The 24,855-nt window shown below is 40.3% G+C and overlaps 1 protein-coding gene across 2 annotated transcripts in view; it reads left to right on the forward strand.

The window, feature by feature from the left end:
- Positions 1-24,596, forward strand: part of FBN1 (fibrillin 1) — a 253,387-nt gene extending 228,791 nt beyond the window's left edge. For both annotated transcript variants that reach the window (XM_082452979.1, XM_082452978.1), the window contains exons 61-66: positions 6,177-6,293; positions 6,560-6,688; positions 7,457-7,576; positions 19,149-19,380; positions 21,919-22,093; positions 23,297-24,596. In XM_082452979.1, the coding sequence (XP_082309105.1) occupies positions 6,177-6,293; positions 6,560-6,688; positions 7,457-7,576; positions 19,149-19,380; positions 21,919-22,093; positions 23,297-23,686 (1,163 nt within the window). In that variant the 3' untranslated portion in view covers positions 23,687-24,596. The remainder of the gene's footprint in view (positions 1-6,176; positions 6,294-6,559; positions 6,689-7,456; positions 7,577-19,148; positions 19,381-21,918; positions 22,094-23,296) is intronic.
- The last annotated feature ends 259 nt before the right edge of the window (positions 24,597-24,855 follow it).

A 24,855-nucleotide genomic window follows, 5' to 3' on the forward strand; every position in this document is an offset into this window, starting at 1 on the left:
GAGACGAGGAGAGTACAAATGCAGGATATTGGAAATGCATTTGAAATTAAAAGACCAGCAACTTAAAACAATCTTGTTTATATATAGATTGCTATATCAAAACCTCATGGTAACCACAAACTGAAAATCTGCAATAGATACACACACAAAAAAGAAAGAGAAATCCAAAAGAACAAAAGAGGAAGGGAAGAGAAAAGACCCTCAAAAACAAAGCCAAAACAATTTTTAAAACAGCAATAAGAACATACATATCGATAATTACCTTAAGTGTAAATGGATTAAATTCTCCAACTGAAAGACGTAAACTGGCTGAATGGATAGAAAAACAAGACCTGTATATATGCTGTCCACAGGAAACCTATTTCATATCTAGGGACACATACAGACTGAAAGTGAGGGGTTGGAAAAGGTATTCCATGAAAATGGAAATCAAAAGAAAGCTGGTAGTAGTACTCATATCAGACAAGATACACTTTAAAATAAAGACTGTTACAAGAGACAAAGACAAAGGAGGACACTACATAATGATCAAGGGATCAATCAAAGAAGATATAACAATTGTAAATATATATGCACCCAACATAGGAGCACCTCAGTATATAAGGCAAATACTTACAGCCATAAAAGGAGAAATTGACAGTAACACAATACTAGTGGGGGACTTTAACACCCCATTTTCATCAATGGAGAGATAATCCAGACAGGAAATCAATAAGGAAACATAGGTCTTAAATGACACATTAGACCAGATGGACTTAATTGATAGCTACAGAGCATTTCATCTGAAAGCAACAGAATACACATTCTTCTCAAGTGCACATGGAACATTTTCCAGGATAGATCACATGGTGGGCCACAAAGTGAGCCTTAGTAAATTTAAGAAAATTGAAATCATGTAAAGCATCTTTTCCAACCACAACACTATGAGATTAGAAATCAACTAAAAGAATGTGGAGGCTAAACAATATGCTACTAGGGACTTTCCTGGTAGTCCAGTGGCTAAGACTCTGCACTCCCAATGCAGGGGGCCCAGGTTCAATCCCTGGTCAGGGAACTAGATCCCACATGGTGCAACTAAAGATCCTGCATGCCACAACTAAAAGATCCCACAAGTAGCAACAAAGATCCCATGTGCCACAACTAAGACGCGGCACACCCAAATAAATATTTAACAATATGCTACTGAACAACCAATGGATCGTTGAAGAAGTAAAAGAGGAAATCAAAAAATATCTAGAGACGAATGAAAATGAAAATACGACAATCCAACACCTACAGGACGCAGCAAAAGCATTTCTAAGAGGGAAGTTTATAGCAATACAATCTTACCACAGGAAACAAGAAAAATCTCAAGTAAACAACCTAAGCTTACACCTAACGCAACTAGAGAAAGAACAAACAAAACCCAAAATTAGTAGAAGGAAAGAAATCAAAAAGATCAGAGCAGAAATTAATGAAATAGAGATGAAGAAAACAATAGAAAAGATCAATGAAACTAAAAGCTGGTTCTTTGAAAAGATAAAATTGATAAACCTTTAGCCAGACTCATTAAGAAAAAAAAGGGAGAGGGCTCAAATCAATAAAACTAGAAATGAAAAAGGAGAAGTTACAACTGACACCACAGAAATACAAAGGATCATAAGAGACTGCTACAAGCAACCGTATGCCAATAAAATGGACAACCTAGAAGAAACAGACAAATTCTAAGAAAGGTACAATCTCCAAAAACAGAACCAGGAAGAAACAGAAAATATGAACAGACCAATCAAAAGTACTGAAATTGAAACTGATTTAAAAAATCCCAACAAACAAAAGTTCAGGACCAAATGGCTTCACAGGCAAATTCTATCAAACATTTAGAGAAGAGTTAACACCTATCCTTCTGAAACTGTTACAAAAAAATTGCAGAGGAACACACCCAAACTCATTCTATGAGGCCATCATCACCCTGACACCAAAACCAGACAAAGATACCTCCAAAAAAGAAAATTACAGGCCAATATCACTGACGAACTTAGATGTAAACATCCTTAACAAAATACTAGCAAACCAAATCCAACAATACATTAAAAGGATCATACACCATGATTAAGTGGGATTTATCCCAGGGATGCAAGGATTTTTCTATATCTGCAAATCAATCAGTGTGATAGACTACATCAACAAATTGAAGAATAAAAACCATATAATCATCTCAATAGATTTGCATAAAAATCTTTTGACAAAATTCAAAACCCATTTATGATTAAAAAAAAAAAAGAACTCTCCAGGAATTGGGCATAGAGGGAACATACCTCAACATAATAAAGCCCATATATGACAAACCTACAGCTAACATCATATTCAATGGTGAAAAGCTGAAAGCATTTCCTCTAAGATTAGGAACAAAACAAGAATGTCCACTCTCGCCACTTCTATTCAACATAGTTGTGGAAGTCCTAGCCATAACAATCAGAGGAAAAAAAGAAATAAAAGGAATCCAAATTGGAAAAAAAGTAAAACTGTCACTGTTTGCAGATGACATGATGCTATACATAGAAAATCCTAAAGATGCTACCAGAAAACTACTAGAGCACATCAGTGAATTTGTTAATGTTGCAGGATACAAAATTAATACACAGAAATCTGTTGCATTTCTATACATCAACAACAAAAGATCAGAAAGAGAAATAAAAGAAACAATCCCATTTATCATCACATCAAAAAGAATAATACACCCAGGAATAAACCTACCTAAAGAGGCAAAAGAACCGTACTCTGAAAACTAAAAGACACTGATGAAAGAAATCGAAGATGACACACACAGATGGAAAGATATACCATGTTCTTGGATTGGAAGAATCAATATTGTCAAAATGACTGTACTACCCAAAGCAATCTACAGATTCAATGCAATCCCTATCAAATTACCAATGGCATTTTTCACACAACGACAACAAAATATTTTAACATTTGTATGGATACACAAAAGATCCCAAATAGACAAAGCAATCTTGGGAAAGAAAAACGGAGCTGGAGGAATCAGGAGGAATCAAGTATAGTCTCACTTCAGACTACACTACAATGCTACAGTCATCAAAACAGTATGGTACTGGCACAAAAACAGAACTATAGATCAATGGAAGAGGATAGAAAGCCCAGAAATAAACCCATGCACCGATGGTCAATTAATCTATGATAAAGGAGGCAAGGCTATACAATGGAGAAAAGACAGTCTCTTCAATAAATGGTACCTGGAAAACTGGACAGCTACATGTAAAAGAATGAAATTAGAACAGTCTTGAACACCATACACAAAAATAAACTCAAAATGGATTAAACACCTAAACGTAAGACTTGATACCTTAAAACTCTTAAAGGAAACCATAGGCAGAACACTTTGACATAAATTGAAACAACATCTTTTTCAATCCGTCTCCTAGAGTAATGGAAATAAAAATAAAAATAAACAAATGGGACCTAATTAAACTCAAAAGCTCTTGCACAGCAAAGGAAAAACCATAAACAAAACGAAAAGACAACACACAGAATGGGAGAAAATATTTGCAAATGATGCAACCAACAGGGGATTAATCTCCAAAATCTACAAACACTTCATGCAGCTCTATATCAAACAAACAAACAAACTACCCAATCAAAATATGGACAAAAGATCTAAATAGACATTTCTCCAAAGAGAAATGGAGAAATGTGCCCCTTGGCCACACAGATGGCCAAGAGGCACATGAAAAGATCCTCAACATCACTAATTATTAGAGAAATGCAAATCAAAACTACAGTGAGATATCATCTCACACCAGTCAGAATGGCCATCATCAAAAAGTCTACAAATAGTAAATGCTGGAGAGGGTGTGGAGAAAAGTAACCCTCCTACACTGTTGGTGAGAATGTAAATTGGTACAGCCATTATGGAGAACAGTATGGAGGTTCCTTAAAAAACTAAAAATAGAGCTACCATATGAACCATGGTTCCTTTTGAACCATGGTTTTATCTGGAGAAAACCATGGTTCAAAAGGATACATGCACCCCAATGTTCATTGCAATGCTGTTTACAATAGCCAAGACATGGAAACAACTAAATGTCCATCAATAGAGGAATGGATAAAGAAGATGTGGTACATATATACAATGAAATATTACTTAGCCATTAACAAGAATGAAATAATGCCATTTGCTGCAACATGGATAGACCTGGAGATTATCATACTAAGTGAAGTAAGTCAGACAGAAAAAGACAAATATTTCAATATGATCAATTGCTTATCAATATAAGCAATATGATATTGCTTATATGTGGAATCTAAAAAAAAATCATACAAATGAACTTATTTACAAAACAGAAACAGACAAACTTAGAAAACAAACTTATGGTTACCAAAGGGGAAAGGTGGGTGGGAGGGACAGATTAGGAGTTTGGGATTGACATATATACACTACTGTATTTAAAATAGACAACCAACAAGGACTTACTCTATAGCACAGGGAACTCTGTTCAATATTCCGCAATAACTTAAGTGGGAAAAGAATTTGAAAAAGGATACATGTATATGTATAACTGAATCACTCTGCTGTACACCTGAAAGTAACACAACATTGTTAATCAACTATACCCCAATATGAAATAAAATTTTTTTAAAAATCACTGAATTGTCCCCCTCACCTGTTTGCAGGTAAGCTTCAGTAACCGTGTGACGGTGCTCTAGCAAGTCCCCTGGGGTCATAGAGAAGGGAGGCCACCTGCTGGCAGGAGACATACAGCTGCCGATCATGCAGAAACCAGAAAAGCGGAAACAGCAACTCCCCAGCAATGGAAAGAGCACAGGATTGGCTCCTTTTTAAGAGATGTTAGCACTGGGAGAAATATGGGCAGTTCTTTAGTTCAGGTCCACTCCAGATATTAGTCTAGCCAGGAACTGGCACTGATTTGCAGCTCCAAGCACAGCTCTGTATACAGTGATAAAAGAAGATCACAAGGGAGGGAGGGAGGCAGGCAGAGAGCCAGGCAGGAAGGAAGGTAGGCCGATAGATTCCTAAATTCTCTGCAGTTTCTTTTTTTTTTTTGATTAAAATTCAACTAAAAGCTGGAACACACTTTGTATCTCTTGAAGGTTTAAAATAGCTATGGAGTTCAGAAAGAGCCACAAGCTCTGGCAGTGAGGAAAGAGGCCTGGTCAAAGCGGAGGATTTTATTGAGAAGTGGAAAATAATGTTGGATAAATACTGTAGGCAGTCTTTTAAAAAATGCTATTAGCTTATCAGAATGATTTTTTTTTCTTTCCTTTGTTTCCTTCCTGATTACTCAATTTTGTTTTATCCAAAGGAGAATCTAAAAAAAAAGTTAGTTTTGTTTGGTTTGACCTGGTTTACCAGCTCATTTGAGAAGATTAAAAACAGCAAACAGGAAAGAACCAAGCCGAGAAATTCATTTCCACCCTCAACATTTCTTTTTTTAATTAATTAATTTATTTATTTATTTTTGGCTGTGTTGGGTCTTCATTGCTGCACGCGGGCTTTCTCTAGTTGCGGTGAGCGGGGGCTACTCTTTGTTGCGGTGCGCAGGCTTCTCATTGTGGTGGCTTCTCTTGTTGTGGAGCACGGGCTCTAGGCGCACGGGCTTCAGTAGTTGTGGCTTGTGGGCTCAGTAGTTGTGGCTGATGGGCTTCAGTAGTTGTGGTGCACAGGCTTAGTTGCTCCGTTGCATGTGGGATCTTCCCGGACCAGGGCTCGAACCCATGTCCCCTGCATTGGCAGGCAGATTCTTAACCACTGTGCCACCATGGAAGCCCAACATTTCTTTTTATATTTTAACTTGAATAGATCTTTTCAGTGCTTTGGAAATTTTTGAGAATCCTTAATCTTTTATTTCATTTTGTAATTCATTTAAATTTTATAATTTATTGGACATTTCTTTGCTGAGAAATTTCTGCATTCCTATAACTAAAGGGAATGGGTTTTTCTTGGATCCCCAAAGAAATGCATTTTTGGTCTGAATTGAAACCATACTTTATCTTTCAAACCCTTATCTCCTGGATTCCTCCTAGCCATTTGCTGTGGCTCTCTTCTGACCAGGTCATTTGAGATGTAGAAAAGAAAACTCAAGAGCTGCTCCCTAGGGCAGCTTCTAGGTATCTGGGCTTTAGCTCAATTCCAATGCCCATCTTGCATTTTCTTATAGATCTTGATGAGTGTGCAACTAAGCAGCACAACTGCCAGTTCCTGTGTGTTAACACCATTGGCAGCTTCACATGTAAATGTCCTCCTGGATTTACCCAACACCATACTGCCTGCATTGGTAAGTGGGAGGGGAAAAATCCTATATGGAGTGCCGCTATTCCTCTAAGGGATTGTTTTCGAGCACTTCTGCTGTTGGAATAAGAAGATAAAACTCAAAAATATATGTGAGTACATGTATGTGTGTCTGTGTGTGTGTGTGCATGCGTGTATGTGAAAAGTTATTGGCCTTTTCTGAGCAAATCACCCTTCTTTCTTTCTTTCAAACAACACAAAGACAGCTCCGGGGAAGTTTCACCCTCTCCTTTCCCCCACTGCTTCTTACAGATAACAATGAATGCACCTCTGACATCAACCTGTGTGGGTCTAAGGGCATTTGCCAGAATACTCCCGGAAGCTTCACCTGTGAATGCCAGCGGGGATTCTCACTTGATCAGAGCGGTGCGAGCTGTGAAGGTGAGTAGAGCCCTTAGCTTGATCCAGCTGGTCGGTCCTTGTGGAGCTGCCCTATAAACACCTGCATCGTCATCCTCTAGGGGACATCAGAACTGAGCACAGGGGAGACAGCCAGCTGAAGATGGGAAACGTTTTCTCTAGTTTGCACGGGTCCCATATCTTAGAGATCCATCTTTTGTCTCATGCTTGATTGTGTCCGTAACACATGCTTCTCCCGAATATAACAAGACTTTTTCTGCTCAGTTGTTAATTCAGTCGAATAGGGAATGACCCAGTCAAGAAAAATAGCTAGATTCCTGAATTTGACTAATTTTCTAGTCACTGGATCCAGAGTCTTAGAAGGATTCCCTCAAGGTGGATTAAATACATGAGGAATAGCTCTTCTGCTAATATATGATTAAATGTTTTACTTGTAGTTTTTAGGATTTTGTTCTTGTACTGACATTTTGGTTTCTAATTCTGGCACAAATAAGGAAATATAAATAATTTACACAGCTGTCTCATAGAGTGCTCTTGTGCCTTGCGTTAGTTTCTTCATCATTTTTATTTGTGGACTTTACCAGGGATGTATGAATGTTTTTTTCCTTGGACTTATCAAAAGCTCCAGAGTAGATATTCTTGAAGTTTTTGGTGGTAGAATAATTTTTTAAGGATCAGATTTCTGATGAAATTGTCTTTCACTTTGAAATGCATATAAATGTTGCTTCAGAGAACACCTCTGAGACAAGCACTGATGTGACTTAAAGGCGACTCTGCCTTCTTTTTCAGATGTGGACGAGTGCGAAGGGAACCATCGCTGCCAGCATGGCTGCCAGAACATCATCGGGGGCTACAGGTGCAGCTGCCCCCAGGGCTATCTCCAGCACTACCAATGGAACCAGTGTGTTGGCAAGTAGTTTTCCCTTGTTCACAAGATGAATTGCTATCAGCTCCCATGAGCCAGAAAACTGCTTTCTTTCTAAAAAGTTTCAACTTGTCATTGAAGCAACAAATACTCATTTCAAATTGTCCGTACCTGTTGAATCCAGAAGGAAGCCACAGCCTTTGCAAAGTAGCAAACTAAGAAAAAAAAAAAAATGATAAAGGGTATTTTGAGGACATTTGAAATGAAATATCCCCAGAATTCCTTGACTCCCAATATCCCCTTGCTCTCCTGCTTCACTGCTAGTCATCAGCCCACATGGAGTTCTCTTCACCTTAGAGGCCAACAAAATCCTGCTTCTGACTGTAGTTTATCAGCCAGCCAGAGGCTATTATGAGCAACTTTTGGCCAGAAGACGCAGAAGTGGTTCCATTGAGTGCTATACATCTTTGGGGCAGAGTGCAAGCAGCAAACACAAAAAGTTTTTTTCAGGATTGCTAATTTGTTTTGAATAATAAGGGAGTCCCCCAGAATCTCCCATTAAATTGAAGCTGTCATTTTTGATTCCACAGTGTCACAGGAAAATAACTCTTAATGCACATCAGAGAATCCCAACATTGCAAATTTAGAGGGGCCCCAATCCATCTAGCCCAAGCCCTTTGTTTTACTGATGAAGGCTTAGAAGCCCAGGAAGGAAAGGTAGTCTGTCCTTACCGGTTCTTTGGTGGCAGGACCAGAGCTAGAACCCAAGGCTCTCAACTTCATGTTTTAGAGCTGCCTTTCTAGTGTCACCTTCACTTGTTTTATTTTTTCATTCAGCAAGTAGCACTGCAAGCTTTGTGCTCTGGTGACCTGTTTTGGCCGCCACTCTCTTGGGTACAGGGCCCTCCTTAGCAAAAACAAAGAGCGACTGCCTCCTGGGTGGCTGCTCCACATTGCAACGCTTGACTTGACTCCAAGTGAAGACACATTTGGTAGGTGTTCATTTACCAAACGTGTGTCTCTCTCATCTGGTTTGATTCTTTACAAGATGCGGTTTTGCAGAGGTGAGTAGTGTTGGCTAAAATGACCGCAGTGCTAGAGTTTAGGCTGTACAAGCTTGCTGATTAGCTGTCTGGTTTTAATAAAAAGCCCTTTGTTATCAGCTCAGGAAGGTCTTCGATTTTAATCACCAGTTTCTGACACTGTTCACAGAACTTCCAGCATGAGCTTTGTTGCTTCCATATCCAGCATATGAGCCTATCTGCCCTTATTACGTAGGTCCCTTGAATGAAATTGGAGCTGTGGAGAAGAGTATAAAAGAGGTGAGGTCTGTCACTGCTGGGCCTTACCCTCCTCTTCCTACACTCAGTCCAGAAATAGTAGAGATAGCCAGGTCATGCCCTCGTTGCCTGGAGATTCTGTTTTGGCCCCATGAAGATCATCTCCTGCCTGGGACTTGTGGAAGAATGAGTCTATTAGGAAGTGGGAAGAGAGGGGAGGATCAAGATGGCAGAATAGGAGGATGTGGAGCTCACATCCCCCCACAAACACATCAAAAATACATCTACAGGACTTCCCGGGTGGCTCAGTGGTTAAGAATCTGCCTGCCAATGCAGGGGACACGGGTTCGAGCCCTGGTCCGAGAAGATCCCACATGCAGCGGAGCAACTAAGCCCCTGAGCCACAACTACTGAGCCCGTGTGCCTAGAGCCAGTGCTTGGCAAGAAAGAGAAGCCACCACAATGAGAAGCCCACGCACCTCAGTGAAGAGTAGCCACCGCTCGCCGCAACTAGAGAAAGCCCGTGCACAGCACTGAAGACCCAATGCAGCCAAAAATAAATAAATAAATTTATAAAAAAAAAAAAATACATCTCCATGTGGAGCAACTCTCACGGAAAACCAACTGGAAACTGGCAGAAGACTTCTTATTCGACCAAAGTGGCAGGAAAGATCTCCAAGAAGCTGGGTAGGGTGGAAAAAATAAAATAAAAAAGAAGGCATCGGGATGCGACTGGAACCCCTGGGACGATCTGTGAAGGAGGGAAGGTCCACGTGGACAGCCCTCACCCCGAGGAGCTTCCTTGCCTGCTGGGAGGTCTGCTGGGACAGATGGAGGGAACTGGACTCTGCTTGTGAGGGGTGCACACGTGCCGGCTTGCTAGCAGTCAGGGCAGAGAGAGACCAGCACTGACAGCTGCCACCTTGCCACACTTCTCAGTCTGAAACTCATGTGGGGCTGGGCTGCCAGTATAAGCAGTGACTAAGTGCGGAATCTCAGGCAGGGACGGGTCTGGCCACGGTGGATTTTGTCAGCACACACACCAGGTGGTGCCACAGAAACGCATGACTTGGGTGGACAGGCCCTGGGAAAGGAGTACGCAGAGGTTGTTTCCTGGCAAGAGCACTCATCTCCACCCATTCCACCCCACAGCTTGGAGCCGGATCTGGGGTGGGCAGGTCCTCAGAGTGGCCTGTCACAGAGGCAGTCCAGGTTCCAGACAGTAGCACAACCACCTCGATTCCCGCAGCCACAGCACCCTGGCCTCCAGCACCAGCCCACTCCACACCACAGCCTGGCACTAGGTCTGGGATGAACACAACAGAAAGGGACACAACCTTGGGCTGCTTCTCAGCAGAACCATGGACACCTGCATGGGTGGCACTTAGGTTTGCTGTGACCACACAGGCCTTACTTGCTTCAGCAGTCACCTCCTTTGGGACAGAGCACACACTCAAGGGCAACAGAGCCTTGTCAAACCTGACCCTCAGGGCTTCTACTCCAACAACTGTGGAGCAGACACCACCCTGACAGGGCTGTGACAGCCACAGAGCAAAGAGGAGGCCCCACCCAACATCCAGTGCAGGCTATGGATGCACAACACCAATCACATCCTCTATCAAAGGAATAATGGCCAGCACACTCTGAGGAAAGACGTGGCTAGCATCCATACCATAAATAGCCTTCTCACCAAAAATACTGGAATCACACAGTCTACACAGGGATGCTCCCACATAAAACACCCCTCCAAGACCACAGTAGATAACTTTCTCTGTCTCTATGAATTTAGGAGAAACAGTTAAGTGAAATGAAAAAGCATAGGAACTATTCCCAGTTAAAAGAATAAGAGAACCCCCCTGAAAGAACAGATAATGAAATAGACCTCACCAGTCTACTAAAGCCAAGTTCAAAGAGGAGGTAAGAAAAATGCTGAAGAATTAATAAAGATTATCAATAGAAATGAAGATTAAACAATGAACTAGAAACTATAAAGGGGAACCAGTCAAAATTAGACAACTCAATTGCTGAGATAAAAACCAATCTAGAAGCAATGAATAGCACACTAAATAACACAGAAGAACAAATAAGTGATCTGGAAAACAGAATAATGGAATTCACCCAATCAGAACAGCAGACAGAAAGAAAAGTGAAAAAAAAATGAAAGCAACATATGGGGCCTATGGGATAATACAAAGTGTGCCAATCTACATATAACAGGTGTTCCAGAAGGAGAAGAGAGAGGGAAGGGGATCTAAAGTGTATTTGAAGAAATTATGGCTGAAAACTTCCCAAACCTAAAGAAGAAAACAGATATCCAGGTACAGGAAGCACAAAGGGTCCCAAACAAGATGAAACTAAAGAGACCCACACCAAGACATATCATAAATAAAATGGCAAAAGTTAAAGAGAGGATTCTAAAGGCAGCAAGAGAAAGATTCAGTTACAAGGGAACCCCCATTAAGACTATCAGCTTATTTCTCTGCAGAAACTTTGCAGGCCAGAGGGAGTGTCATGATATAATCAAAGTCTTGAAAGGGAAAAACCTGCAACCTAAGATACTCTGCACTGGGCAACATTATCATTTAGAATACAAGGAGAGAGAAAAAATTTCTCAGATAAACAAAAACTAAAAGAATTCAGCAATACTAAACCTACCCTAAAAAAAAAAATACGGAGGGAATTCCCTGGCAGTCCAGTTGTTGGACTCCACGCTTCCACTGCAGGGGGCACGGGTGTTATCCCTGGTCAGGGAACTGAGCTCCCATATGCCATGTGGTGCAGCCAGGAAAAAATATATATATATATTGAAAGGTCTTCTCTAAATAGAAAAGCAAGAATCTATAGGAAAGGGATAATCCCAATAGGAAAGGCAAATATATAAAAGGATTGAAGATCACTTAAGCCAGTACATAGATTAAAAAACAATCAAAAAATTGTTGTAAAGGTGATTATATCTACAATTAATAGCAAAAGCATAAACATGAAGATGTAAAATAGGACATCAAAATCACAAAATTTGGAGGAGGGGACTAAAAAACGTAGATTGTTTAGAATGTGTTTGAGCTTATATGACTCTCAGTTTAAAGCAAGTAGATATAGTTATGGGTCAACATACTTGAAAACCAGGGTAACCACAAATTAAAAACATAAAATAGATTCACAAAAACCAAAAAGAAGGAAACTCAAACATAATATTTAAAAAACCATCAAACCACAAAACGAAAAACGAAAAAGAACACATGAACAAAGAATTACAAAATCAACTGGAGAACAAGGTTTAAAATGACAGTAAGTACATACCTCTCAATAATTACTTCAAATGTCAATGGACTAAATGCTCTGATTGAAAGACACAGTGGCAGATTGGATAAAAAACAAGAACCTATAATATGCTGCCTACAAGACACTCACTTCAGGGAGAAGGACACACACAGATTGAAAGTGAGGGGATGGAAAAAGATATTTCATGCAAATGGAAATGACAAGAAAACAAGGGTAGGAATACTCATATCAGGCAAAATAGACTTTAAAACAAAGTCCATAAAGAAAAAGAAGGACATTATATAATGACAAAGGGATCACTACAAGAAGAGGATATTACACTCAATAATACATGCACCCAATATAGGAGCACCTAAATATATAAAACAAATACTAACAGACATAAAGGGAGAAATTGACAGGAATACAATGATAGTAGGAGACTTTTACACCCTACTGACACCAATGGACAGATCCTTCCTCAGTGAGGCAGCAGAGGTCCTAAATGACGCAACAGACCAGTTGGACTTAATTGATATCTACAGGACACTACATCCAAAACAAAAACACCAGAATACACATTCTTTTCAAACGCACATGGAACATTCTCTAGGATAGACCACTTCCCAGGTTACAAAACAAGCCTCAAGAACTTTAAGAGAATATAAATTATTTCAATCATCTTTTCTGACCACAATAGTATGAAATGAGAAATCAACCACAGAAAGAAAAATGGGGAAAAAATGAACACATGGAGACTAAACAACATGCTACTAAAAAACCCAATGTGTCAACAATGAAATCAAAGAAGAAATCAGAAAATACCTCGAGACAAACAACAATGGAAACACAATCTTACACAATCTATGGGATGCAGCAAAACCAGTTTTAAGAGGGAAGTTCACAGCGATACAGGCCTTCCTCAAGAAACAAGAAAAATCTCAAACAAACAACCTAACATACCACCTAAAAGAATTAGAAAAACAACAAGCAAAACCTAAAGTCAGCAGAAGGAAATAATAAAGATCAGAGAGGGAATAGATAGAGATTTTTTAAAAAACCAGAAAAGATCAATAAAACCAAGAACCAGTTTTTTGAAAAGATAAACCAAATTGACAAACCACTAGCCAGGCTCATCAAGAAGAAAAGAGAGGACCCAAATAAAATAAGAAATGAAAGAGGAGAAATAACAACTGATACCACAGAAATACAAAAAATCATAAGAGAATACTATGAACAGTTATATGCCAACAAATTGGACAACGTAGAAGAAATGGACAAGTTTTTAGAAACATACAGCCTGCCAAAACTGAATCGAGAAGAAACAGATAATTTGAACAGACCAATCACTAGAAGTAAAATAGAATCTGTAATGAAAAAAATTCCCTGCAAACAAAAGTCCAGAACCGGACTGCTTCACTGGGGAATTCTACCAAACATACAAAGAAGAACTTATACCTAGCCTTCTCAAACTATTCCAAAAGATTTAAGAGGAGGTAACACTCCCAAAGTCATTATATGAAGCCACCATCACCCTGATGCCAAAACCAGACAAAGACACTACACAAAAAGTAAATTACAGGCCAATATCTTTGATGAATATAGATGCAAAAATCCTCAATAAAATATTAGCAAACTGAATCCAACAATACATAAAAAGGACCATACACCATGATCAAGCTGGATTCATTCCCAGGTCACAAAGGTGGCTCACATGCAAAATCAATGTGTTGCACCACATCAACAAAAGGAAAGACAAAAACCACATGATCATCTCAACAGACGCAGAAGAAGCATTTGATAAAATTCAACATCCATTCATGATAAAAACTCTCACCAAAGTGGGTATAGAGGGAACATAGCCCAACATTATAAAAGCCATTACGACAAACTAACAGCCAATATAATGTTAAATAGTGAAAAGCTGAAAGCCTTCCCACTAAAATCTGGAACAAGACAAGGATGCCCACTCTCACCATTTCTATTCAACATAGTATTGGAAGTCCTAGGCACAACAATCAGAGAAGAAATAAAAGGTATCCAAATTGGAAGGAAAGAGGTAAAACTGTCACTATTTGCAGATGACATGATACTCTATATGGAGAACCCTAAAGACTCCAGACAAAAACTGTTGGAACTAATAAATGAATTCAGCAAGGTAGCAGGATACAAGATTAATATACAGAAATCTGTTCCATTTCCTTACACCAACAATATGAGAAAGTAAAAAAAAAAAATCCTGTTTAAAATCACATCAAAAAAATGAAATACCTAGGAATAAACTTTACCAAGGAAGTGAAAGACCTATATGCTGAAAACTATAAAACATTAATAAAGGAAATTGAAGATGATTCAAAGAAATGGAAAGATATCTTATGCTCTTGGATTGGAAAAATTAATGTTAAAATGGACATAACTACCCAAAGCAATCTATAGATTTAATGTCATCCCTATCAAAATTCCTGTGACATTTTTCACAGAACTAGAAAAAAATCCCAAAATGTATATGGAACCACAGAAGACCCAGAATTTTCAAAGCAATTCCAAGGAAAAAGAACAAAGCTACAGGCATAAACCTTCCAGAATTCAGACTATAATACAAAGCTGCAATAATCAAAACAGCATGGTATTGGCACAAAAACATACATATAGATCAATGGAACAGATAGCCCAGAAATAAACCCACGCACCTACAGTCAAGTAATCTGCAGCAAAGGAAGAATATACAATGGAGAAAAGACAGTCTCTTCAGCAAGTGGTTCTGGGAAAGCTGGACAGCCGCATGTAAATCAGTGAAGTTAGAACACTCCCTCACACCATATACAAAAATAAACTCAAGATGGCTTAAAGACCTAAATATAAGACATGACACCATGAAACTCCTAGAAGAGAACATAGGCAAAACATTCTTGGATGTAAATCGTAGCAATATTTTCTTAGATCAGTCTCCCAAAGCAAAAGAAATAAAAGCAAAAATAAACAAATGGTACCCAATCAAACTTAAAAGCTTTTGGACAGCAAAGGGAACCATCAACAAAATGAAAAGACAACTTATGGAATGGGAGAAAATATTTGCAAATGATGAAACCTACAAGGGGTTAATATCCAAAATACACAAACAGCTCATACAACTCAGTATCAAAAAAACAAACAACCCAATCAAAAAGTGGACAGAAAACCTAAACAGTCATTTCTCCAAAGAAGACATACAGATGGCCAATCAGCACATGAAAAGAGGCTCAACATTGCTAATTATTAAGAAATGCAAATCAATACCACTGTGAGGTATCACCTTACACCGGTCAGAATGACTATCATCAAAAAGTCTACTATCTCCAAAAAAGTCTACTATCATCAAAAAGTCTACATCTGGAGAATGTGTGGAGAAAAGGGAACCCTCCTGCACTGTTGGTAGGAATGTAAATTGGTGTAGCCACTATGGAGAACAGTGTGGAGATTATTTAAAAAACTAAAAATAGAGCTACCATATGATCCAGCAATCCCACTCCTGGGCTTATATCCCAAAAAGATGAAAACTCTAATTCGAAAAGATACATGCACCCCAGTGTTCATAGCAGCACTATTTACAATAGCCAAAATGTGGAAACTACCCAAGTGCCCATCAACAGACGATTGGTTTAAGAAGATACACACACACAATGGAATATTACTCAGCCATAAAAAAATGAAATATTGCTATTTGCAGCAACATGGATGGACCTATATAATATACATAAGTGAATCACTTTGCTGTACGCATGAAACTAACACTATTGTAAATCAACTAAACTTCAGTTTTAAAAAAGTGGGAAGAGGTTTGGGGGTTTTGATGCCCAGAAGATACCAGTTCAAACTGGTCTCATAATTCTTGGGAATTATAGTTACCCAGAATGAGCATCGTATTGCCTTGGGCCAGAATGGCTTCCCCAGAGCCATGCAGAGCAGATCTCTTGGTCCAGCCCTCCCTGAATCCTTGCTCCTAGGCAGCCAGAAGTTCACTCTTGGAAGATGGATGGGTTTAGGGTAAAGGGCCACGGATATCATTGCTTTCTAGAAAATATCAAACTTGCAGCTTGAAGTTGGGGCTGACCCATCATGACCTAGAAGAAATTAGTAAAGGAAAGGCTGTTCTACATTTGGAGTTCTCCCAGTGGCTCTCCCTTAACACCACAGCGAAGACACACTATGCAAGCCTGATGCTGGAACCTTTGAGTTTAGAGGACAGAGTAAGTCGGTTTCCATCTGCTTTTAAGGAGTGTCTTTCAGAGACTAATGCTATTTCATTCAAATTAGAATTGTCTCTTTTTATGAAAAGAGCAAAACCCTCACCAACTTAAGTAACAACTGAAAGAATAAAACAAAGATTTTGGCGTGTAGAAAAATTCCTTGTGGAGCCATTTGCTCCAGGGTGCACGCACAGGATGAAAAAGGTCAGGAAAAGTGCAAAACATGTTAAACAAATCATGGTATTTGTATATTGATAGAAAGGGTGAGTGCACAAACAGATTGTTTTCAAGCTGTAAACACTGAACATTCGCCAATTTCTTATCTGAATCCGTGCTCCACTCTACCCCATCTCTCCAACCCAGATAAGCAAGTTTAATTTAAACTTATTAGATTCTCAGGGAGGAAAAAATGTAAAATAAAGTAGAAAAGAATGTGAAAAGGAGACAGGGAGAGTTCTTGACAGGAATAGATACTCCAAGTTAAAAAGAGAGATACTCAAATTCAGAAAGAACCTTAGCAATGATCTAGTCTGATCTGTTTCCTAACATACCAATCCCTCTCCAACCTAGAAAGGTACTCACCTTCTCCCAAGATAGCCCAATCTATGCATAGAAAACTTTAATTCTTAGAAATATCTTTTTCATAAAGAATGAACCTTTTCTCCCACTAACTCCTAACCATAGGTCCTATTTCTGCTCCTTGGAACAAAACAGAATAAATCTAAGCTCTGTATTAACAGGTCTTCCCCACATATACCCATGCCTTAGAGGTTTTATCAGCCAGAGTCCCAGCAGGTAACAGATGGCTGAGCCCAACCAAAAGCTCAGGATACAGGAGGGGAGCTTGTGGATGCTACATTCCGATCAGCCTTGTAGAGCCGAGGGCAGGTGAGAAGTCTGGAGGTGGATAAGCAAGGCAAGGAGAAGACGTTCAGCCCAGAGATATTCCCTTCACCAAAGCAACTACCCTCGGTTCTTCATTCATCCTTGGATGCCCATGGTCTCCATTAGTTTCTATCACACAGCTCACCTCTAATTTAAAATAAGGGAAAAAAGAACACAGACGATGGCATATTGAATCATTTTGTTTTAGGAACCTTAGAACCTAAGTGACCTTGGGTGGGTACTTGAGAGTCCTTGGATACAAAGGATCTCAAACAGATGCATAGCTAGGCACTGAGCCATAGCAGGCAGCTCAACCAATAGCTTTCTTATTGTATATCTACTCCTTCTTCTCTCTGTAACTACATACAGGCAAGAAGTGGTGGCAGGGGGCAAGTCGAGAAAGGAAGGGGGAGGAAGAGAAGGAAGAGAGGAAGGAAGGGTGGAAGGCAATATGAATTTTGTGTGTGTGTATGTATATATATGCAAGTATCCTGCCCTCACCGTTTTTACCCACCTGTTCTCCTAATTAAAAAAAAAAAAGATATTTTCTTAGAAACAATTTTGTTCTTGAAAAATGAATCTACCTCAGCAAATGAAAAAGTAAAAAAGGACCAGTTTAAATGCGGGTGAGTCTTTTGAGAGACACTGTGATATACAGGAAAGCATGTGACTTTTGTAGTCAGACAGACCTGGGTGTGCATCTCTGCCCTGCGGCTGCTGCTGGGAGATCTTGGTGGGGCTTTCTGAGTCTTGCTTTCTTCACCTGGAAAATAGGGATTTTAATACCTACCTCCGTGACTGTTAGGCAGGTTAAGTAAATGGAGTGAAGTACCTAGTATCCCATCTGTCATACAGTAGGCATCTAATAAGTGTTAGTTGCCTTTCTCCTCCTCTCTTCCATTGGAAGTAGGTATTTGCTAAGTGAGGAGAAGGTCAATCACATGCATTCATATGAACATATGCCTGAAAATGGGCTATAGCAGTTAAGAAATGTCTTACCAGCAAACTTCCGTGCTGCCCTACAAAGGCAGGTCTACAAAAATATATTGGAAATTTCAGAAAAGTATACATCAGACATGATGAGAAACTTGAGGGTTTTTTTCCCCTTTGAATTGATTTTTTAAAGTTAGATTTCTTTTTCCTACTTATTGCCATCAGACTTGGCCGGTCCCTATCTGTAGCTGGTTCTGCAGCATCTGTGTCTCTTGTAGGTTTTCCCCAATTATTGCCTGTGAAGTCTGCACTGAATCTGCTCCAGCCATACTTAGCTTTAGACATGGCCCAGACTCTGGGCAGGAGGTGGTTTGGATAAGGGGGCCCATTCAGAGATGGGAGCAGACATACCAGAAGACACTACTCATCCCCAGGGCAAGCACCTGGGGGCTTTTACGGACTTTTGAAAATGAAGTCCTAGTGGGCTGACACTTCCTGCAGGATGTCAGCCCTTGCCAGCCCTACTCATCCTGAAAAAGGAAGGCTGAGAAAGCAGCCCCCAGGAGTATGGTTCATCTCTGCTGTGGAGATAACCATCCTATTACTGGGCACTTGTGAAGCAAAGGTGCAGAGAACTGATTCCTGCCCTCCCACCCTGAACCCTGAACCTCAGCCATGACCCATCCCCCCACGTTCTTCACGGGATGCGCCCGTGGAGCAGGACATACAAGCGTTGGCTTCAGATGAGAACTGGAGTCTGCCGGTCCTCAGAATGCCATTCCCTGATGTACTCTGCCCGGTGCACTTGACCTCAGAAACCACGTTTGCTCACCCTATGGCAAGAGACCACATCTGTTTCCACATCCTTCTCTCTTGTTCCCTTTCCCACCGCAGCCACCTCTGCCTGTGTTACCCTTCCCAAGAGCCTAGGGGAGGGCCAGCTGGCCGGCAGCAAGTGGCCTGATCCAGACACCTCCAGAGAAACCTCTGGCTGGTGTCACATATGCGGCGTCTTCTGTTTTCTTCTGCAGATGAAAACGAATGCCTCAGTGCTCACATTTGCGGAGGAGCCTCCTGCCACAACACGCTGGGGAGCTACAAGTGCATGTGTCCCGCTGGCTTCCAGTACGAGCAGTTCAGCGGTGGGTGCCAGGACATCAACGAATGTGGCTCTTCTCAGGCCCCCTGCAGTTACGGCTGTTCCAATACCGAGGGCGGCTACCTCTGTGCCTGTCCACCTGGCTACTTCCGAATAGGCCAAGGGTAAGCACTGCTAGCCGTGGTCGTGGTTGGAGGCTTTCTCACTCGTGACATAATTAAGTATATTTAATTCAAAATGACCTGTCCTGGGAGAGCAGAACCATACTTTTTATGATTCTTGAGTTAATTCCAATTAGCGCTGCAAAGGTTTTAGGTTATTTTATTTGAAAGGGGACGTCTAGGTTTCTGGAAGTTCATAGAATGTCAAACAAAATAATGAAATGACATTGTAAATACCTCGCTCTATGGCCCATCCGTCTCATCCTCTTGATCTTCACATCTTGTTGGAAAGCGATTCATCTCTCAGGAAATACAGGGGCTGCGACCCATGACAGAACTGGACTCAGGCTGCGCTTTGCTGATGCAGCCTTCTCCTGGGGCAAGCAGGATTCTGTCTCGACTTAAAATGCCTTCTCATCTAGCTCCTGTTAGGATAAACCAAAAAGATACCTCTTGTGGAGTCCTTTACGGTTTTAAAGTATATTTTACATTTCAGACTTAAATTTACATTAAAAATTGCCAAAATAGCATTAAATATAAGAGTTAAAAGAATTACTGTATTTTCCAGGTAGAATACTTCACCACATTGTATGTGTGAGAGCTGGGGCAGGAAAGATGTGTTTTTATTCTACTCAGTAATTTAAAAGTTAGTGTTCAGTTTTCAAAGTTTAGGTCTTCTTCCCCACTGAATTAATCTGGACTTGGTTGTCTTGGTTTTGGCTATTCTGTGAAGGAGCTCAAATTTTAACTTTTTAATTAGGAACACAGACATTACACATATATACATACACACCAACACACACACTTATATATACTCCCACACACACAAAGTCACACATTCCACAACACACACATACATGTATATATCAAATTGTTAATTTTGTGGTCTTTGATTTCTTGACACACAAACATCAAGTGATTCATTTTGGGGTGTGTAGAAGGTAAAAGAATGTTTCATGGGAAGCACACAGAATGCCAGCAATAAGACTCAAATTTCCAGATGTTTGTGTCTGGCTCTCAGTAGACTCATTCTTTATAAGTTTAATGCCAGAACCATTTTCCCAGCAAAAATTGTGACACTCCAAACTGGCTTCTGGCCAGTGGGACTTTATAGTCACACTTCTTGTAAGTGGTGTTCCAGGGATATGAAAATACTGGAAGGGAGTTCTGAGAAAGGAGCCAAAGCCTGTGAATTTGGGGTTTGCCTTCCAATAATTTAATCATTATGTGAATGCACACACATACAGGATGAGCATTTATCATTTCATCCATTTTATTGTTTCTGCACATTTCATGGTGCAAGATTAAAGGACAAGGAAAGGAAATGTGTCAGGCTCAGCAGGATTACAGAAAATATTAGAAACCTGTAAATTGCTGCAAAATGCAAAGTGTTCTTCTTATTGGCATTATATTTTGAATCTTAAAGGCATAAAGGAAAATGAGCTATAAAGAACAGATCAACTAATACAGAAAGAGAAAATAGTATCTGGTCTACATTATGGACCCAGTAGTGGACCCAGTAGTAGAGATCTACCCATTTATAACAATTTGGGCTCCTCCGTGCGTCACTAGAGTGGACCCTACCCCAATGTAAAGATTCTTTTAGGATCGTTCAAATATTTCAACACATTTTGAAAGAGGAACCTGGTAAATACATTCCAAGTGGCCTATGAAATAGTAAGCAGACTAACAAAACAAGGTACTTGTGAAACAGGCAAGCCTCCCTCCATAACTTGGCTTTAAAAACTGAAAGGCAAAGAAAAACAGCTGAACTAGTTTTCTCCTGGGCATGGGTTTGTTTATCCAGCCTCACATGAGTCAGAGCCAACGGACCCAGTGGTTTTGAATGATTTGAAACAATTTCCCACAGTTGGGCAAGCTTTGATAACATGTATTTTATACATGGCATATCCTCACAATTTATATCTAAATCAACCTCAGTTATCACCTAGAGCTTTCTCCTTATCTCCAGGAGGAGCTTCAGCCAAAGTGACAGGTCTGATAATAGGAGCGATTGCTCGGAAGCTGGAGTGGTGAAGGCTGGTGACGGCGGTGGTGGTGGAAGTGGAGGTGGCAGCGATAGTACCAGTTAAGCAGGAAGAGGGCAAGGAACTGAACAGTGATGTCTCACACCTTTCTCACGCATGTGGAGCCTGTTTCATAAAAAGAAGGCATTTTTATTGAACCTCCCGAGTCACATGGTCTCCCTCATCCTCCGTTCTTCTCTGGTTTCCACTCCCCGTTTCCTCCCCAGCAGTACAGCAAAACACCTGCCACATGTCATTTGGGAAGTGAAGGGACAAATATATATGCAAAACGGGGCCTTGAGAGACAGTAAAAAGAAATCAGTCAACCCAGGGAACTGAGAATTTGAGGCCAAACACCGAGGGCTTCAGTGTTGTTCTCAGAACCAGCCGATCACCCAGTGGACCAATAATCAAGGACTGAATGTCACTAGGGAGGGTCCAGGCTTCACCAGAACTCCTGCTCCTCCATCTCCCAATTCTAACGAAAAACATCTCTGTTTCCCTTCTACCATAGGCACTGTGTTTCTGGAATGGGCATGGGCCGAGGAAGCCCAGAGCCACCTGCCAGTGGGGAAATGGATGACAATTCCCTCTCCCCAGAGGCGTGTTATGAGTGTAAGATCAACGGCTACCCCAAACGGGGCAGGAAGCGGAGAAGCGCAAATGAAACAAATGCCTCCAACACTGAGGTAGGTCAGAAGGTGGTCTCTCCTGATGTCTCCTACTGCAGAAGGGTCCTCCAGATTCCTATGGTTTCCTCCAAGAATGCCCCAAAGTGTGAAAAATCTCCCTGAGGAGAAAATCCGGACATTCCCTGAGCTCTAGGCTGTATTTCACAAGGGTCTGTGGGGCTCTCTGGAGCTTCTTGCTGCTTTTAGGGAGTGGCCCATTCGAAGGTTTTCACATACTTGCTCATTTCCTCTGTCTCGCCGAAAAGAAAGTCAAACACCCACCCAAAGTCTGCTGAAAGGACAAGGTCTGAGATCCAGGACAGCAAGTGGGCAGGATAGTGAAGTGATATAGTCCTCCCTACACGGGGATGCCAAGTTCTGAAAGCTAGAGGCTCCTCTACTGAAAAGAGCCATGTGGAGTGTGAGGGAACTTGGATTCTAGACAAAAACAACATGGAGCTCAAGCAGCCTGGTTTTCTTTGCCTACGGCTGCTGCAGCCTTTCAGTCAACTCAGAAATGCAGATACTCACCCAGACCTCTGGCTGCAGGCCCGGAGAATCCAGCACATGTGGTCCCAGAGAGGCAAGCAAGAAGCCAGTGAAAAGCATTGAATATTAGCAGATCATCAGAGCCAGGAAGTAGGTTCATAGGTGTGTCTTTCGGTGGGGATGGTTTTGCGTCAGTGAATAAAATTGAAATAAACTGGTTCTTTCTTAGCATCAGTGCTGCAACCCATCTGCTGTGGTTTGGGAAATGAGATAAGTCTTTGGAAAGAAAATAATATATTAAAACAGTGGTTCTCAAACTTGAGTGTGCATCTGAATCATCCGGAAGGCTTGTTAAAACGGATTTCTGGAAAACATCCCCAGGGTTTCTGATTCACTAGGTCTCAGGTGACACCAAGAACTTGCATTTCTAACAGATGCCCAGGTGATACTGATGCTGTTGCTAGGGGACCACACTTTGAGACCCACTGCAATAGAAGACCGCCAAATACAAGTGATTTCAACTTTCTCCTTGACATGTTTATTTTTTAATATTATAAAAATGTGCGAATTTAACATTCGTGGTTTAAGCAGTATTTTATGAATACTCACTTTCAATACAGTATATACAACATGAGAAGAAAGTTGTGTTAGTGTGAGATTTGAGTCACTTTTTCTTTAGTAAGTGGCATATTTTTTACCTTTTCTTTAACACATTGCCATATGTCTTTCCAGGATCAGCCTGAGATAGAAGCCAATGTGAGTCTTGCAAGCTGGGATGTTGAGAAGACAGCCATGTTTGCTTTCAATATTTCCCACATCAATAACAAGGTCCGAATCCTAGAACTCCTTCCAGCCCTTACGACTCTGACGAATCACAACAGATACTTGATTGAATCTGGAAATGAAAACGGCTTCTTTAAAATCAACCAAAAGGAAGGGATCAGCTACCTCCACTTCACGAAGAAGAAGCCAGTGGTTGGAACCTATTCATTACAAATCAGTAGTAGTCCACTTTATAAAAAGAAAGAACTTAATCAGCTAGAAGATAAATATGACAAAGACTACCTCAGTGGTGAACTGGGTGATAATCTGAAGATGAAAATTCAGATTTTGCTTCATTAATTCACCATCCAGAGACCAAATAATGAAAAAACAAAGATAGATAGGTAGAACTCAATTTTTCCCCCAATCAGAATCTTCATATTATAGGTACAGTCTTTCACCACGTAAATTGCTATAAATAAGCACTATTCTTGTATTACAAAAGCAAGGTACAGGTGACTACCCTAGTTCAAAACAACCACTTTCTCAGGCTTCTCATGTATGTAGCTAAGCTACCTTGTCATATGTGTTTATTTTTGAAAACTGGGACATGTATTTCCACTGGGGGTTGGCCATTCATGCTGACGTGCCATCCTTCTAGCAGACGTACAGGAATGTGCTTTCAATTTATGGACTGTTCTATTTTTTCAAATTGTAAAACTTTGCTTCTCCAAATACAAGTATTAGGTTGGCCATTTATAATATCTATTTGGTGCTAGTAAATTCTCAAACTAGATTTATAAATGCACTGTAATATTTACACAACTTAGAAACCAAATTACAAGTATTCAGTTCAAATACTTCATTAATTTCAATCAACCAAAGTTAGTTCAGTAGCTTATCTCAGTTATGAGTATAATACATTCATTACATGTAAATTAAGTGTGTGTATACTGTAATCGTGCTATTTTTTATCATTGAAACATTTATAAACTAGAATAATAATGCCCTTAATGTGAGGGTTTGTAATGGTGCTTATTAAGACCAAAGACTTGTTAAATGTATACACCAAGTGGTAATGAAATTTCTGTGACTGGCCCACACATGCATGGAGGTCTGGGAGGACCAGGAAACAGCCTCAGCAGCCAGAGGATCACCAGTGCATCCTTCATCACACCTGTGCAATATGCCAAGATTACCCTCGGCCATTCCTGTCAACAAGGGGTCCATGTCATAAATGACACAATAAAACAGTCTCTTTTTTAGTGTACCCCTTGGCTTTGTGTTCTTGCATGGATGTGGGATTGGAGGGGCCATTCTGGAGACTAAATAAAGTCTCCTGAAATTAAACTATCCTGGATCTGTTAGTTACAGCATCTAAAGGTGCCAAATATACAACCACTAGAAGAAATTTTAACATATTTGAGTCAGTCCTTTGTTTTATTCATTCAAGACAGCGGAGTTATTTCTCACCAACAAGATATTTAGACTGTAGCATTATTTCTAAAACGTGACCTAATTAATCCTGT

The sequence above is a fragment of the Balaenoptera physalus genome (assembly GCF_965194825.1).
Source record: "Balaenoptera physalus genome assembly, chromosome: 2".
In the NCBI taxonomy this organism is placed as follows: Eukaryota; Metazoa; Chordata; class Mammalia; order Artiodactyla; family Balaenopteridae; genus Balaenoptera; species Balaenoptera physalus.